The sequence below is a fragment of the Lampetra fluviatilis genome, chromosome 48 (genome assembly GCF_964198595.1).
Source record: "Lampetra fluviatilis chromosome 48, kcLamFluv1.1, whole genome shotgun sequence".
Taxonomy (NCBI): Eukaryota; Metazoa; Chordata; class Hyperoartia; order Petromyzontiformes; family Petromyzontidae; genus Lampetra; species Lampetra fluviatilis.
In genome coordinates, this window is record NC_136322.1 from 7,281,968 (window position 1) to 7,301,794 (window position 19,827).

A 19,827-nucleotide genomic window follows, 5' to 3' on the forward strand; every position below is an offset into this window, starting at 1 on the left:
AAGACGATGACGCAGGTGCAGACGACGCAGACGTTGCAGACGACGCAGATGTTGCAGACGACGAATACAATGACGCAGACGACGCAGACGACGCAGACGACGCAGACGACGCAGACGTTGCAGACACCGAATACAATGTAGCAGGTGCAGACGACGCAGACGTTGCAGACGACGCAGACGTTGCAGACGACGCATACAATGACGCAGACGTTGCAGACATTTGCAGACGACGCAGATTTTGTAGATGTTGCAGACACCGAATACAATGACGCAGACGACGCAGACGACGCAGACGACGCAGACGACGCAGACACCGTGTGCACCGGCATCGCCCGTCAGTGCGCGGCGATGCCGGTGCACACGTAAACCTTCTCGGTGTCTCCGCCGCACACGAGCCGCGTCCCCGCCGCGTCCAGCCCGTTGAGGGGGGCACCCACGGGGGGCAGGAGGCTGTCGATGAGCAGCCCCGACTTGGAGGGGTCTCCCAGCCAGCCGCAGCCTCCTCCCCCTCCTCCCCCTCCTCCTCCTCCTCCACCTCCACGTCCGGACGGAGTCATCTCGGCCGCCATCGTCGACGAGACGGAGGAGGCCGTGCCGGGAGGAGCGGGGACGGTACCCGGCCTCGTGACTACCGCACCGACACACAGAGCCGTGTCGCCTTAACGGACTGTAGGGGCAAGTGCTGTTAGCGAGCACCTACGAAGGCCGAAACACACACACACCTACACACACACACGACACCTACACACACACACACCTCTACACACACACACACCTACACACACACACCTACACACACACACACACCTACACACACACACCTACACACACACACCTACACACACACACACCTACACACACACACACACCTACACACACACACACACCTACACACACACACACCTACACACACACACACCTACACACACACACCTACACACACACACACACCTACACACACACACACACCTACACACACACACCTACACACACACACCTACACACACACACACCTACACACACACACACCTACACACACACACACCTACACACACACACACACCTACACACACACACACCTCTACACACACACACGTACGACACCTACACACACGCGACAAAGATCCCCTGTGTAGCATTAACAGACTGCAGGGCAAGTGCTGTTAGCAAGCACCTACGAAGGCCGAAACACACACACCTACACACACACACACCTACACACACACACCTACACACACACACACACCTACACACACACACACACCTACACACACACACACACCTACACACACACACACACCTACACACACACACACACCTACACACACACACACACACACCTACACACACACCTACACACACACACACCTACACACACACACACACCTACACACACACACACACCTACACACACACACACACCTACACCTACACACACACACACACACCTACACACACACACACCTACACACACACACACCTACACACACACACCTACACACACACACACCTACACACACACACACCTACACACACACACACACCTACACACACACACACACCTACACACACACACACCTACACACACACACACCTACACACGACACCTACACACACACGACAAAGATCCCCCGTGTAGCCTTAACAGACTGTAGGGGCAAGTGCTGTTAGCGAGCACCTATGAAAGCCGGAAGGGCACACGAGGGGGTGGGTGGCCAGCACCACGCCCGGCCGCCTTTGTCTCCCCAGTGGCGATGTTTACACACCGCACCAGGTACTCATTTGAGGCTGAGTCGACCTAGCGGAGGCCCAGAACCGGTTCAGATAATCGTCACTGGTGTTAGCCGTGAGCGGGAATCGAACCCGGGTCGCCAGGTTCATAGCGCAGCGTAGCGCTAAACGCTACACTACCGCTCCCCCTCACCCACCCACTCCCTCACTCACCCCCTCACCCCCTCACCCACCCACTCACCCCCTCACCCACCCCCTCACCCACCCACTCACCCCCTCACCCACCCCCTCACCCACCCACTCCCTCACCCACCCACTCACCCACCCACCCACCCACTCACTCACCCACCCACTCACCCACCCACTCACTCACCCACCCACTCACCCACCCACCCACTCACTCACCCACCCACTCACCCACCCACTCACCCACCCACTCACCCACCCACTCACCCACCCACCCACCCCCTCACCCACCCACTCACCCACCCACCCACTCACCCACCCACCCACCCACTCACTCACCCACCCACTCACTCACCCACCCACTCACCCACCCACCCACTCACCCACCCACTCACCCCCTCACCCACCCCCTCACCCACCCCCTCACCCACCCCCTCACCCACCCCCTCACCCACCCCCTCCCTCACCCACCCACTCACTCACCCACCCACTCACCCACCCACTCACCCACCCACCCACCCACTCACTCACCCACCCACTCACTCACCCACCCACTCACCCACCCACTCACCCACCCACTCACCCCCTCACCCACCCCCTCACCCACCCCCTCACCCACCCCCTCACCCACCCCCTCACCCACCCCCTCACCCACTCACCCACTCACTCACCCCCTCACCCACCCACCCCCTCACCCACCCCCTCACCCACTCACCCACCCCCTCACCCACTCACCCACCCACTCACCCCCTCAATCACCCACTCACCCACCCACTCCCTCACCCACCCACTCACCCACCCACCCACCCACTCACTCACCCACCCACTCACTCACCCACCCACTCACTCACCCACCCACTCACTCACCCACCCACCCACTCACCCACCCACCCACCCACCCACCCACTCCCTCACCCACCCACTCACTCACCCACCCACTCACTCACTCACCCACCCACTCACTCACCCACCCACCCCCTCACCCACCCACCCACCCACCCACCCACCCACCCACTCACCCACCCACCCACCCACCCACTCACTCACCCACCCACTCACCCACCCACCCACCCACCCACTCACCCACCCACCCACTCACTCACCCACCCACTCACCCACCCACTCACCCCCTCACCCACCCCCTCACCCACCCCCTCACCCACCCCCTCACCCACCCCCTCACCCACCCACTCCCTCACCCACCCACTCACTCACCACCACCCACCCACCCACCCACCCACTCACTCACTCACCCACCCACTCACTCACCCACCCACTCACCCACCCACTCACCCACCCACTCACCCCCTCACCCACCCCCTCACCCACCCCCTCACCCACCCCCTCACCCACCCACCCACTCACCCACCCACTCACCCACTCACTCACCCCCTCACCCACCCACCCCCTCACCCACCCCCTCACCCACCCACCCACCCCCTCACCCACCCCCTCACCCACTCACCCACCCACTCACCCCCTTACTCACCCACCCACTCACCCACTCACCCACCCACTCACCCCCTTACTCACCCACTCACCCACCCACTCACCCACCCCCTCACCCACCCACTCACTCACCCACTCACTCACTCACTCACCCACCCACTCACCCACCCCCTCACCCACCCACTCACCCCCTCACCCACCCCCTCACACACAGACAAAGATCCCCCGTGTAGCCTCTAACAGGCTGCAGGGGCAAGTGCTGTTAGCTAGCACCTCACACACAGACAAAGATCCCCCGTGTAGCCTCTAACAGGCTGCAGGGGCAAGTGCTGTTAGCTAGCACCTCACACACACAGACAAAGATCCCCCGTGTAGCCTCTAACAGGCCGCAGGGGCAAGTGCTGTTAGCAGCGAGTATCTGCACCTATGAAGGCTACCGGCCACTGTGGCACACTAGGGGGTGGGTGGCCAGCACCACGCCCGGCCGCCTTTGTCTCCCCAGTGACGATGTTCACTACACACCGCACCAGGTACTCGTTTGAGGCTGAGTCGACCTAGCGGAGGCCCAGGACCGGTTCAGATAATCGTCACTGGTGTTGGCCGTGAGCGTAGCGCTAACCGCTGCACTACCGCTCCCCAAAGACATGCACACACATGCACAGACCCACAGACTCACTTGCCCCCCCGACAGCCTTTTCAAGGCTAAACGGGGGACCACCTCCTCCGTCTGTGCGGCTTGCCTCACCTGGCCGCGAGAAGCCGTCGTTCACCCTCCAGTGCCACAGGGAGCCGTCCTGCGAGCACGTGAAGAGGTTCTCCGGTGCCGTCGGGTGGAACTGCACCTCCCACACTGCACGCATCGCACACGCACAATCCGATGAGCTACAAAGCAGAGGTCGCAACCGGGTACCCGATACCCGTACCCTACCCGATACCCGGCAACCCGTACCCAGCTGGGTACGGGTTGCCGTTTGCGACCCTGGTGCGGCCGGGTACGGGTAAGGAATCAAAACCCGTTTGCGACCTCTGGTTGGTGGGTGAGTAAGTGGGTGCGTGGGTGAGTGCGTGGGTGAGTGGGTGAGTGAGTTTGGGAGTGGGTGGGTGAGTGGGTATGTTTGGGAGTGGGTGAGTGAGTGGGTGAGTGGATGAGTGAGTGGGTGAGTGGGTGAGTGAGTTTGGGAGTGGGTGAGTGAGTGGGTGAGTGGGTGGGTGAGTGGGTGAGTGGGTGAGTGAGTGGGTGAGTGAGTTTGGGAGTGGGTGAGTGGGTGGGTGAGTGGGTGAGTTTGGGAGTGGGTGAGTGAGTGGGTGAGTGGATGAGTGAGTGGGTGAGTGAGTTTGGGAGTGGGTGAGTGAGTGGGTGAGTGGGTGAGTGGGTGAGTGAGTGGGTGAGTGAGTGGGTGAGTGAGTGGGTGAGTGAGTTTGGGAGTGGGTGAGTGGGTGGGAGAGTGGGTGAGTTTGGGAGTGGGTGAGTGAGTGGGTGAGTGGATGAGTGAGTGGGTGAGTGAGTTTGGGAGTGGGTGAGTGAGTGAGTGGGTGAGTGGGTGGGTGAGTGAGTGAGTAGCTGAATTAGTGGGTGGGTGAGTGAGTGAGTGGGAGAGTTTGTGACCCTGGTGCGGCTGGGTACGGGTAGGCCGTGAGTCACTGGTGAGTCACCGTTTGTCACTCATTTCCCAACGTCTTGTCTCTTCTCACAATTCAAGTTCCTAGAATCAACCCACCCGCGCCTGCAACATGGCTTCATCCCAGAGATCGCAATCGGGTACCCGATACCCGTACCCTACCCGATACCCGGCCGGGTACGGGTAGGGTACGGGTATCGGGTACGGGTACCCGTTTGCGACCCTGGTGCGCCGGGTACGGGTACGGGTAAGGAATCAAAACCCGTTTGCGACCTCTGAGCTGCTGCCACCGCCGCAGCGACCCTCACCAGGACAAGGGAGCTGAGACACGAACAAACTTAAGAATAAATAAATACGCTTAGAAACAACGCGACGGGAGACGTCGCGCAGAGAGCCTGCGTCGTCTCGACCGTCTGCGTTGGCTGCGTCTCTATCGTCTGAACCGTCTGCATCATCTCGACCGTCTGCATCATCTGTGTCGTCTGGAACGTCTGCATCGGCTGCGTCATCTGCATCGTCTGCGTCTGTATCGTCTGCATCGGCTGCGTCGTCTCGACCGTCTGCATCGGCTGTGTCTCTATCCTCTGAACCGTCTGCATCATCTCGACCGTTTGCATCGGCTGGACCGTCTGAATCGGCTGCGTCTGTATCGTCTGCATCGGCTGCGTCATCTCGACCGTCTGCATTGGCTGCGTCTGTATCGTCTGCATCGGCTGCGTCGTCTCGACCGTCTGCATCGGCTGGACCGTCTGCATCGGCTGTGTCTCTATCCTCTGAACCGTCTGCATCATCTCGACCGTTTGCATCGGCTGGACCGTCTGCATCGGCTGCGTCTGCATTGTCTGGACCGTCTGCGTCGTCTGCATCGTCTGGGGCACCGCAGTGGCTGGATGTTAACTTCCTTGCCTGGTATTCAGGAGGTCGTGGGTTCGACCCCTACCCCTTGCTGTATATTTGGAAACTGCGTCTCTTTCTCTCCCCGTGGTCACCGTGGATTTTTCTCCGGGTCCTCCGGTTTTTCCCTCCGCGTCTCGACACGTTCAGAGTATAAATTTCGATTTAAAGCTTTCGTGACTGCAGGGATTCATCATCTTGGTTCTTTCGGTAAAGTCACGTAGAAGGGAAATAATACATTTTTTAAAAATTTTTCTTATTTTATTATTTCCCTTCTACGTGACTTTACCGAAAGAACCAAGAAGATGATTTAATAATGTTTTATTTTTATTATTTTATTATTTCCCTTCTACGTGACTTTGCCGAAAAAATCAAGATGACGTTCAGAGTACTTGGGTGCTGCTATAAATTTACGCATCACGATGATGATGACGACGATGACGATGATGATGACAATGATGATGACGACGATGATGATGACGATGATGATGATGACGATGATGACGATGATGATGATGACGATGATGATGACGACGATCATGATGACGACGACGACGACGACGACGATGACAATGATGACGACAATGACGACGACAATGACGACGACGATGACGACAATGACGACGACAATGACGATGACGACGACGATGACGACAATGACGACGACGATGATGACGACAATGACGACGATGAAGACAATGACGACAATGACGACAATGACGACAATGGCGACGACGACGACGACAATGACGACGACAATGACGATGACGGCAATGACGACGACGACGACGACAATGACGACGACAATGACGATGACGACGACGATGACGACGACGACAATGACGACGACAATGACGACGACGACAATGACGACGACGACAATGACGACGACAATGACGATGACGACAATGACGACGACGACGACGACGACAATGACGACGACAATGACGATGACGACAATGACGACGACAATGACGATGACGACAATGACGACGACAATGACGATGACGACAATGACGACGACAACAATGACGACGACAATGACGATGACGACGACAATGACGACGACGACGACGACGACAATGACGACAATGACGACAATGACGACGACGACGACGACAATGACGACGACAATGACGATGACGACAATGACGACGACAATGACGATGACGACAATGACGACGACAACAATGACGACGACAATGACGATGACGACGACAATGACGACGACGACGACGACGACAATGACGACGACAATGACGACGACGACAATGACGATGACGACGACAATGACGACGACGACGACAATGACGACGACAATGACGATGACGACAATGACGATGACGACGACAATGACGACGACGACGACAATGACGACGACGACGACAATGACAACGACAATGACGATGACGACAATGACGATGACGACGACGACGACAATGACGACGACAATGACGATGACGACAATGACGACGACAATGACGATGACGACAATGACGACGACAATGACGATGACGACAATGACGACGACAACAATGACGACGACAATGACGATGACGACGACAATGACGACGACGACAATGACGACAATGACGACGACAATGACGACGACGACAATGACGATGACGACGACAATGACGACGACGACGACGACAATGACGATGACAATGACGACGACGACGACAATGACGACGACGACGACAATGACAACGACAATGACGATGACGACAATGACGATGACGACGACGACGACAATGACGACGACAATGACGATGACGACAATGACGACGACAATGACGATGACGACAATGACGACGACAATGACGATGACGACAATGACGACGACAACAATGACGACGACAATGACGATGACGACGACAATGACGACGACGACGACAATGACGACAATGACGACGACAATGACGACGACGACAATGACGATGACGACGACAATGACGACGACGACGACGACAATGACGATGACAATGACGACGACAATGACGATGACGACGACGACAATGACGATGACAATGACGACGACAATGACGATGACGACGACGACAATGACGACGACAATGACGATGACGACGACAATGACGACAATAACGACGACGACGACAATGACGACGACAATGACGACGACAATGACGATGACGACGACGACAATGACGACGACAATGACGACGACAATGACGATGACGACGACAATGACGACGACGACGACAATGACGACGACAATGACGATGACAATGACGATGACGACGACGACGACAATGACGACGACAATGACGACGACAATGACGACGACAATGACGACGACAATGACGACGACAATGACGACAACAATGACGATGACGACGACGACAATGACGACGACAATGACGATGACGACGACGACGACAATGACGACGACAATGACGACGACAATGACGACGACAATGACGATGACGACGACGACAATGACGACGACAATGACGATGACGACGACAATGACGACGACAATGACGACGACAATGACGACGACAATGACGACGACAATGACGACGACAATGACGATGACGACGACAATGACGATGACGACGACGACGACGACAATGACGACGACAATGACGACGACAATGACGATGACAATGACGACGACGACGACAATGACGACAATGACGACAATGACGACGACAATGACGACGACAATGACGACGACAATGACGATGACGACGACAATGACGATGACGACGACGACGACAATGACGACGACAATGACGACGACGACAATGACGATGACGACGACAATGACGACGACGACGACGACAATGACGATGACAATCACGACGACAATGACGATGACGACGACGACAATGACGATGACAATGACGACGACAATGACGATGACGACGACGACAATGACGACGACAATGACGATGACGACGACAATGACGACAATAACGACGACGACGACAATGACGACGACAATGACGATGACGACGACGACAATGACGACGACAATGACGACGACAATGACGATGATGACGACGACGACGACAATGACGACAATGACGACGACAATGACGATGACGACGACGACGACAATGACGACGACAATGACGACGACAATGACGACGACAATGACGACGACAATGACGACGACAATGACGACAACAATGACGATGACGACGACGACAATGACGACGACAATGACGATGACGACGACGACGACAATGACGACGACAATGACGACGACAATGACGACGACAATGACGATGACGACGACGACAATGACGACGACAATGACGACGACGACGACAATGACGACGACAATGACGACGACAATGACGACGACAATGACGACGACAATGACAACGACAATGACGATGACGACGACGACAATGACGACGACAATGACGATGACGACGACGACGACAATGACGACGACAATGACGACGACAATGACGACGACAATGACGACGACAATGACGACGACAATGACGACGACAATGACGATGACGACGACAATGACGATGACGACGACGACGACAATGACGACGACAATGACGACGACAATGACGATGACAATGACGACGACGACGACGACAATGACGACAATGACGACAATGACGACGACAATGACGACGACAATGACGATGACGACGACAATGACGATGACGACGACAATGACGATGACGATGACGACGACGACGACGACGACAATGACGACGACAATGACGACGACAATGACGACGATGACGACGACAATGACGACAATGACGACAATGACGACGACAATGACGACAATGACGATGACAATGACGACGACAATGACGACAATGACGACAATGACGACAATGACGATGACGACGACGACAATGACGACGACGACAATGACGACAATGACGACGACAATGACGATGACAATGACGATGACAATGACGACGACAATGACGACGACGACAATGACGACGACAATGACGACAATGACGACGACAATGACGATGACAATGACGACGACAATGACGATGACGACGACGACAATGACGACGACAATGACGACGACAATGACGACGACAATGACGACGACAATGACGACGACAATGACGACGACAATGACGATGACGACGACGACAATGACGACGACAATGACGACGACAATGACGATGACGACGACGACAATGACGACGACAATGACGATGACGATGACGACAATGACGACGACAATGACGACGACAATGACGACAATGACGACGACAATGACGACGACAATGACGACGACAATGACAACGACAATGACGACGACAATGACGACGACAATGACGACGACAATGACGATGACGACGACGACGACGACAATGACGACGACAATGACGACGACAATGACGATGACGACGACGACGACAATGACGACGACAATGACGACGACAATGACGACGACGACGACGACAACGACGACAACGACGACGACGACGACAATGACGACAATGACGACGACAATGACGACGACAATGACGACAACGACGACGACGACGACAATGACGACGACAATGACGACGACAATGACGACGACAATGACGACGACGACGACGACGACGACAATGACGACGACAATGACGACGACAATGACGACGACAATGACGACGACAATGACGACGACAATGACGACGACGACAATGACGACGACAATGACGATGACGATGACGACGACGACGACGACGACAATGACGACGACAATGGCGACGACAATGACGATGACGACGACAATGACGACAACGACGACGACGACGACAATGACGACGACAATGGCGACGACAATGACGATGACGATGACGACGACGACAATGACGACGACGACGACGACAATGACGACGACAATGACGACGACAATGATGATGACGACGACGACAATGACGACGACAATGACGATGACGACAATGACGACGACGACGACGACGACGATGACGACAATGACGACGACAATGACGACGACGACGACAATGACGACAATGACGACAATGACGATGACAATGACGACGACGACGACAATGACGATGACAATGACGACGACAATGACGACGACGACGACAATGACGACAATGACGATGACAATGACGATGACGACGACGATGACGACAATGACGACAATGACGACGACGACAATGACGACGACAATGACGACGACGACGACAATGACGACGACGACAATGACGACAATGACGACAATGACGATGACAATGACGATGACGACGACGATGACGACGACGACAATGACGACGACGACGACAATGACGACGACAATGACGACGGCGACAATGACGACGACAATGACGATGACGACGACAATGACGATGACGACGACGACAATGACGACGACAATGACGATGACGACGACGACGACAATGACGACGACAATGACGACGACGATGACAACAATGACGACGACAATGACGACGACAATGACGATGACGACGACGACAATGACGACGACAATGACGACGACGACAATGACGACGACAAGGACGACGACAATGACGATGACGACGACGACAATGACGACGACAATGACGACGACAATGACGATGACGACGACGACAATGACGACGACAATGACGACGACAATGACGACGACAATGACGACGACAATTACGACGACGACAATGACGACGACGACAATGACGACGACAAGGACGACGACAATGACGACGACGACAATGACGACGACAATGACGACGACAATGACGACGACGACAATGACGACGACAATGACGACGACAATGACGACGACAATGACGACGACGACAATGACGACGACAATGACGACGACAATGACGACGACAATGACGACGACGACAATGACGACGACAAGGACGACGACAATGACGACGACAATGACGACGACAATGACGATGACGACGACGACAATGACGACGACAATGACGACGACAATGACGACGACAAGGACGACGACAATGACGACGACAATGACGACGACAATGACGATGACGACGACGACAATGACGACGACAATGACGACGACAATGACGACGACAATGACGACGACAATGACGACGACGACAATGACGACGACAAGGACGACGACAATGACGACGACAATGACGACGACAATGACGACGACGACAATGACGACGACAAGGACGACGACAATGACGACGACAATGACGACGACAATGACGACGACGACAATGACGACGACAAGGACGACGACAATGACGATGACGACAATGACGACGACAATGACGATGACAATGACGATGACGACGACAATGACGACGACAACAATGACGACGACAATGACGATGACTACGACAATGATGATGACAACAATGACGATGACAACAATGACGATGACTACGACAATGACGATGACTACGACAATGACGACGACGACAATGACGACGACGACAATGACGACGACAATGACGACAATGACGATGACGACAATGACGATGACAATGACGACGACGACGACAATGACGACGACGACAATGACGATGACAATGACGATGACGACGACAATGACGACGACGACGACAATGACGACGACAATGACGATGACAATGACGATGACAATGACGATGACGACGACAATGACGACGACGACGACAATGACGACGACAATGACGATGACGACAATGACGATGACAATGACGATGACGACGACAATGACGACGACGACAACAATGACGACGACAATGACGATGACTACGACAATGATGATGACAACAATGACGATGACAACAATGACGATGACTACGACAATGACGATGACTACGACAATGACGACGACGACAATGACGACGACGACAATGACGACGACAATGACGACAATGACGATGACGACAATGACGATGACAATGACGACGACGACGACAATGACGACGACGACAATGACGATGACAATGACGATGACGACGACAATGACGACGACGACGACAATGACGACGACAATGACGATGACGACAATGACGATGACAATGACGATGACGACGACAATGACGACGACGACGACAATGACGACGACAATGACGATGACGACAATGACGATGACAATGACGATGACGACGACAATGACGACGACGACGACAATGACGACGACAATGACGATGACGACAATGACGATGACGACAATGACGACGACAATGACGATGACGACGATAATGACGACGACGACAATGACGACGACAATGACGATGACGACAATGACGATGACAATGACGATGACGACGACAATGACGACAATGACGACGACAATGACGACGACAATGACGATGACGACAATGACGATGACGATGACGACAATGACGACGACAATGACGACAATGACGACGACAATGACGACGACAATGACGACAATGACGACGACAATGACGACGATGACGACAATGACGATGACAATGACGATGACGACGACAATGACGACGACGACAATGACGACGACAATGACGATGACAATGACGACGACAATGACGATGACGACAATGACGATGACAATGACGACGACGACGACAATGACGACGACGACGACAATGACGACGACGACGACAATGACGATGACGACAATGACGACGACAATGACGATGACGACAATGACGATGACAATGACGACGACGACGACAATGACAACGACGACGACAATGACGACGACGACGACAATGACGACGACGACAATGACGACGACAATGACGACGACGACAATGACGACGACAATGACGACGACAATGACGATGACGACAATGACGACGACAATGACGACGACGACGACAATGACGACGACGACAATGACGACGACGACGACAATGACGACGACAATGACGACGACGACAATGACGACAATGACGACGACAATGACGATGACGACGACAATGACGACGACAATGACGACGACGACAATGACGACGACAATGACGACGACAATGACGACGACAATGACGATGACGACAATGACGACGACAATGACGATGACGACAATGACGACGACAATGACGATGACGACGACAATGACGATGACAATGACGACGACGACGACGACGACGACAATGACGACAACGACGACGACGACAATGACGACGACGACGATGACGACAATGACGATGACGACGATGACGACAATGACGATGACGACGACGACGACAATGACGACGACGATGACGATCACGACAATGACGATGACGACAATGACGATGACAATGACGACAATGACGATGACAATGACGACGACGACGACAATGACGACGATGACGACGATGACGACAATGACGATGACGACGATGACGACGACAATGACGACGACGACGACGACAATGACGACGACAATGACGATGACGACAATGACGATGACAATGACGACGACGACGATGACAACAATGACGACGACGATGACGACAATGACGACGACAATGACGACGACAATGACGATGACGACAATGACGATGACAATGACGACGACGACGATGACAACAATGACGACGACGATGACGACAATGACGACGACAATGACGATGACAATGACGACAATGACGACGACGATGACGACAATGACGACGACAATGACAATGACAATGACGACAATGACGACGACGATGACGACAATGACGACGACAATGACGATGACGACAATGACGATGACGACAATGACGACGACAATGACGACGACGACAATGACGACGACAATGACGACAATGACGATGACGACAATGACGACGACAATGACGACGATGACAATGACGACGACGACAATGACGACAATGACGACGACGATGACGACAATGACGATGACGACAATGACGACGACAATGACGACGACGACAATGACGATGACGACAATGACGACGACAATGACGACGACGACAATGACGACGACAATGACGATGACGACAATGACGATGACGACAATGACGACGACAATGACGACGACGACAATGACGATGACGACAATGACGATGACAATGACGACGACGACAATGACGACAATGACGACGACGATGACGACAATGACGACGACAATGACGACGACAATGACGACGACAATGACGACGACAATGACGACGACAATGACGACGACGACAATGACGACGACAATGACGATGACGATGACGACGACGACGACGACGACGACAATGACGACGACAATGGCGACGACAATGACGATGACGACGACAATGACGACAACGACGACGACGACGACAATGACGACGACAATGGCGACGACAATGACGATGACGATGACGACGACGACAATGACGACGACGACGACGACAATGACGACGACAATGACGACGACAATGATGATGACGACGACGACAATGACGACGACAATGACGATGACGACAATGACGACAATGACGACGACGACGACGATGACGACAATGACGACGACAATGACGACGACGACGACAATGACGACAATGACGACAATGACGATGACAATGACGACGACGACGACAATGACGATGACAATGACGACGACAATGACGACGACGACGACAATGACGACAATGACGATGACAATGACGATGACGACGACGATGACGACAATGACGACAATGACGACGATGACAATGACGACGACAATGACGACGACGACGACAATGACGACGACGACAATGACGACAATGACGACAATGACGATGACAATGACGATGACGACGACGATGACGATGACGACGACGACAATGACGACGACGACGACAATGACGACGACAATGACGACGGCGACAATGACGACGACAATGACGATGACGACGACAATGACGATGACGACGACGACAATGACGACGACAATGACGATGACGACGACGACGACAATGACGACGACAATGACGACGACGATGACAACAATGACGACGACAATGACGACGACAATGACGATGACGACGACGACAATGACGACGACAATGACGACGACGACAATGACGACGACAAGGACGACGACAATGACGATGACGACGACGACAATGACGACGACAATGACGACGACAATGACGATGACGACGACGACAATGACGACGACAATGACGACGACAATGACGACGACAATGACGACGACAATGACGACGACGACAATGACGACGACGACAATGACGACGACAAGGACGACGACAATGACGACGACGACAATGACGACGACAATGACGACGACAATGACGACGACGACAATGACGACGACAATGACGACGACAATGACGACGACAATGACGACGACGACAATGACGACGACAATGACGACGACGACAATGACGACGACAATGACGACGACAATGACGACGACAATGACGACGACAATGACGATGACGACGACGACAATGACGACGACAATGACGACGACAATGACGACGACAAGGACGACGACAATGACGACGACAATGACGACGACAATGACGATGACGACGACGACAATGACGACGACAATGACGACGACAATGACGACGACAATGACGACGACAATGACGACGACGACAATGACGACGACAAGGACGACGACAATGACGACGACAATGACGACGACAATGACGACGACGACAATGACGACGACAAGGACGACGACAATGACGACGACAATGACGACGACAATGACGACGACGACAATGACGACGACAAGGACGACGACAATGACGATGACGACAATGACGACGACAATGACGATGACAATGACGATGACGACGACAATGACGACGACAACAATGACGACGACAATGACGATGACTACGACAATGATGATGACAACAATGACGATGACAACAATGACGATGACTACGACAATGACGATGACTACGACAATGACGACGACGACAATGACGACGACGACAATGACGACGACAATGACGACAATGACGATGACGACAATGACGATGACAATGACGACGACGACGACAATGACGACGACGACAATGACGATGACAATGACGATGACGACGACAATGACGACGACGACGACAATGACGACGACAATGACGATGACGACAATGACGATGACAATGACGATGACGACGACAATGACGACGACGACGACAATGACGACGACAATGACGATGACGACAATGACGATGACAATGACGATGACGACGACAATGACGACGACGACAACAATGACGACGACAATGACGATGACTACGACAATGATGATGACAACAATGACGATGACAACAATGACGATGACTACGACAATGACGATGACTACGACAATGACGACGACGACAATGACGACGACGACAATGACGACGACAATGACGACAATGACGATGACGACAATGACGATGACAATGACGACGACGACGACAATGACGACGACGACAATGACGATGACAATGACGATGACGACGACAATGACGACGACGACGACAATGACGACGACAATGACGATGACGACAATGACGATGACAATGACGATGACGACGACAATGACGACGACGACGACAATGACGACGACAATGACGATGACGACAATGACGATGACAATGACGATGACGACGACAATGACGACGACGACGACAATGACGACGACAATGACGATGACGACAATGACGATGACGACAATGACGACGACAATGACGATGACGACGATAATGACGACGACGACAATGACGACGACAATGACGATGACGACAATGACGATGACAATGACGATGACGACGACAATGACGACAATGACGACGACAATGACGACGACAATGACGATGACGACAATGACGATGACGATGACGACAATGACGACGACAATGACGACAATGACGACGACAATGACGACGACAATGACGACAATGACGACGACAATGACGACGATGACGACAATGACGATGACAATGACGATGACGACGACAATGACGACGACGACAATGACGACGACAATGACGATGACAATGACGACGACAATGACGATGACGACAATGACGATGACAATGACGACGACGACGACAATGACGACGACGACGACAATGACGACGACGACGACAATGACGATGACGACAATGACGACGACAATGACGATGACGACAATGACGATGACAATGACGACGACGACGACAATGACAACGACGACGACAATGACGACGACGACGACAATGACGACGACGACAATGACGACGACACAAATGACGACGACGACAATGACGACGACAATGACGACGACAATGACGATGACGACAATGACGACGACAATGACGACGACGACGACAATGACGACGACGACAATGACGACGACGACGACAATGACGACGACAATGACGACGACGACAATGACGACAATGACGACGACAATGACGATGACGACGACAATGACGACGACAATGACGACGACGACAATGACGACGACAATGACGACGACAATGACGACGACAATGACGATGACGACAATGACGACGACAATGACGATGACGACAATGACGACGACAATGACGATGACGACGACAATGACGATGACAATGACGACGACGACGACGACGACGACGACAATGACGACAACGACGACGACGACAATGACGACGACGACGATGACGACAATGACGATGACGACGATGACGACAATGACGATGACGACGACGACGACAATGACGACGACGATGACGATCACGACAATGACGATGACGACAATGACGATGACAATGACGACAATGACGATGACAATGACGACGACGACGACAATGACGACGATGACGACGATGACGACAATGACGATGACGACGATGACGACGACAATGACGACGACGACGACGACAATGACGACGACAATGACGATGACGACAATGACGATGACAATGACGACGACGACGATGACAACAATGACGACGACGATGACGACAATGACGACGACAATGACGACGACAATGACGATGACGACAATGACGATGACAATGACGACGACGACGATGACAACAATGACGACGACGATGACGACAATGACGACGACAATGACGATGACAATGACGACAATGACGACGACGATGACGACAATGACGACGACAATGACAATGACAATGACGACAATGACGACGACGATGACGACAATGACGACGACAATGACGATGACGACAATGACGATGACGACAATGACGACGACAATGACGACGACGACAATGACGACGACAATGACGACAATGACGATGACGACAATGACGACGACAATGACGACGATGACAATGACGACGACGACAATGACGACAATGACGACGACGATGACGACAATGACGATGACGACAATGACGACGACAATGACGACGACGACAATGACGATGACGACAATGACGACGACAATGACGACGACGACAATGACGACGACAATGACGATGACGACAATGACGATGACGACAATGACGACGACAATGACGACGACGACAATGACGATGACGACAATGACGATGACAATGACGACGACGACAATGACGACAATGACGACGACGATGACGACAATGACGACGACAATGACGACGACAATGACGACGACGACAATGACGACGACAATGACGATGACGACAACGACGACGACGACATCGGCCACTTGGTTCAGCCGCTATCATTTGCGATGTCCGAGTGAGCTGCGTGCGGAGTGTAGCAGCGTGTGCGTCGTACTCTCGGCCGTGTGTCCCTGCATGATGATGACGACGATGATGATAATGACGACGACGACGACTACGACGACGACGACATCGGCCACTTGATTGAACCGCTATCGTTTGCGATGGCCGAGTGAGCGCAGCGTGCGAAGCGTCGTACTCTCGGCCGTGTGTCCCTGCAGGAGGGCGGTGGGCGCCTGCTGCTGCCGCACGTCCCACAGCTGCAGCGTGCCGTCCTCGCCGCCCACTGCCACCACGTGGGGCTGGCCGGGGTGCACGCACACGCACAGCAGGGGCCAGCGGCACCCTGGCCTGGTGGTGCACACACACACAAGCAGTTACACACACACACACACACAAGCAGTTACACACACACACACGCAGTTACACACACAGAT

The 19,827-nt window shown here is 53.4% G+C and overlaps 1 protein-coding gene across 1 annotated transcript in view; it reads right to left on the reverse strand.

Annotated features, from left to right (window-relative positions):
- Nucleotides 1–213: 213 nt before the first annotated feature.
- NUP43 (nucleoporin 43) overlaps nt 214–19,827 on the reverse strand; it is a 47,488-nt gene continuing 27,874 nt past the window's right edge. The window contains exons 6-8 of the mRNA XM_078877717.1: nt 19,590–19,741; nt 4,112–4,216; nt 214–628 (exon numbers count right to left, since the gene is read on the reverse strand). Of these exons, the coding sequence (XP_078733843.1) occupies nt 336–628; nt 4,112–4,216; nt 19,590–19,741 (550 nt within the window). The 3' untranslated portion in view covers nt 214–335. The remainder of the gene's footprint in view (nt 629–4,111; nt 4,217–19,589; nt 19,742–19,827) is intronic.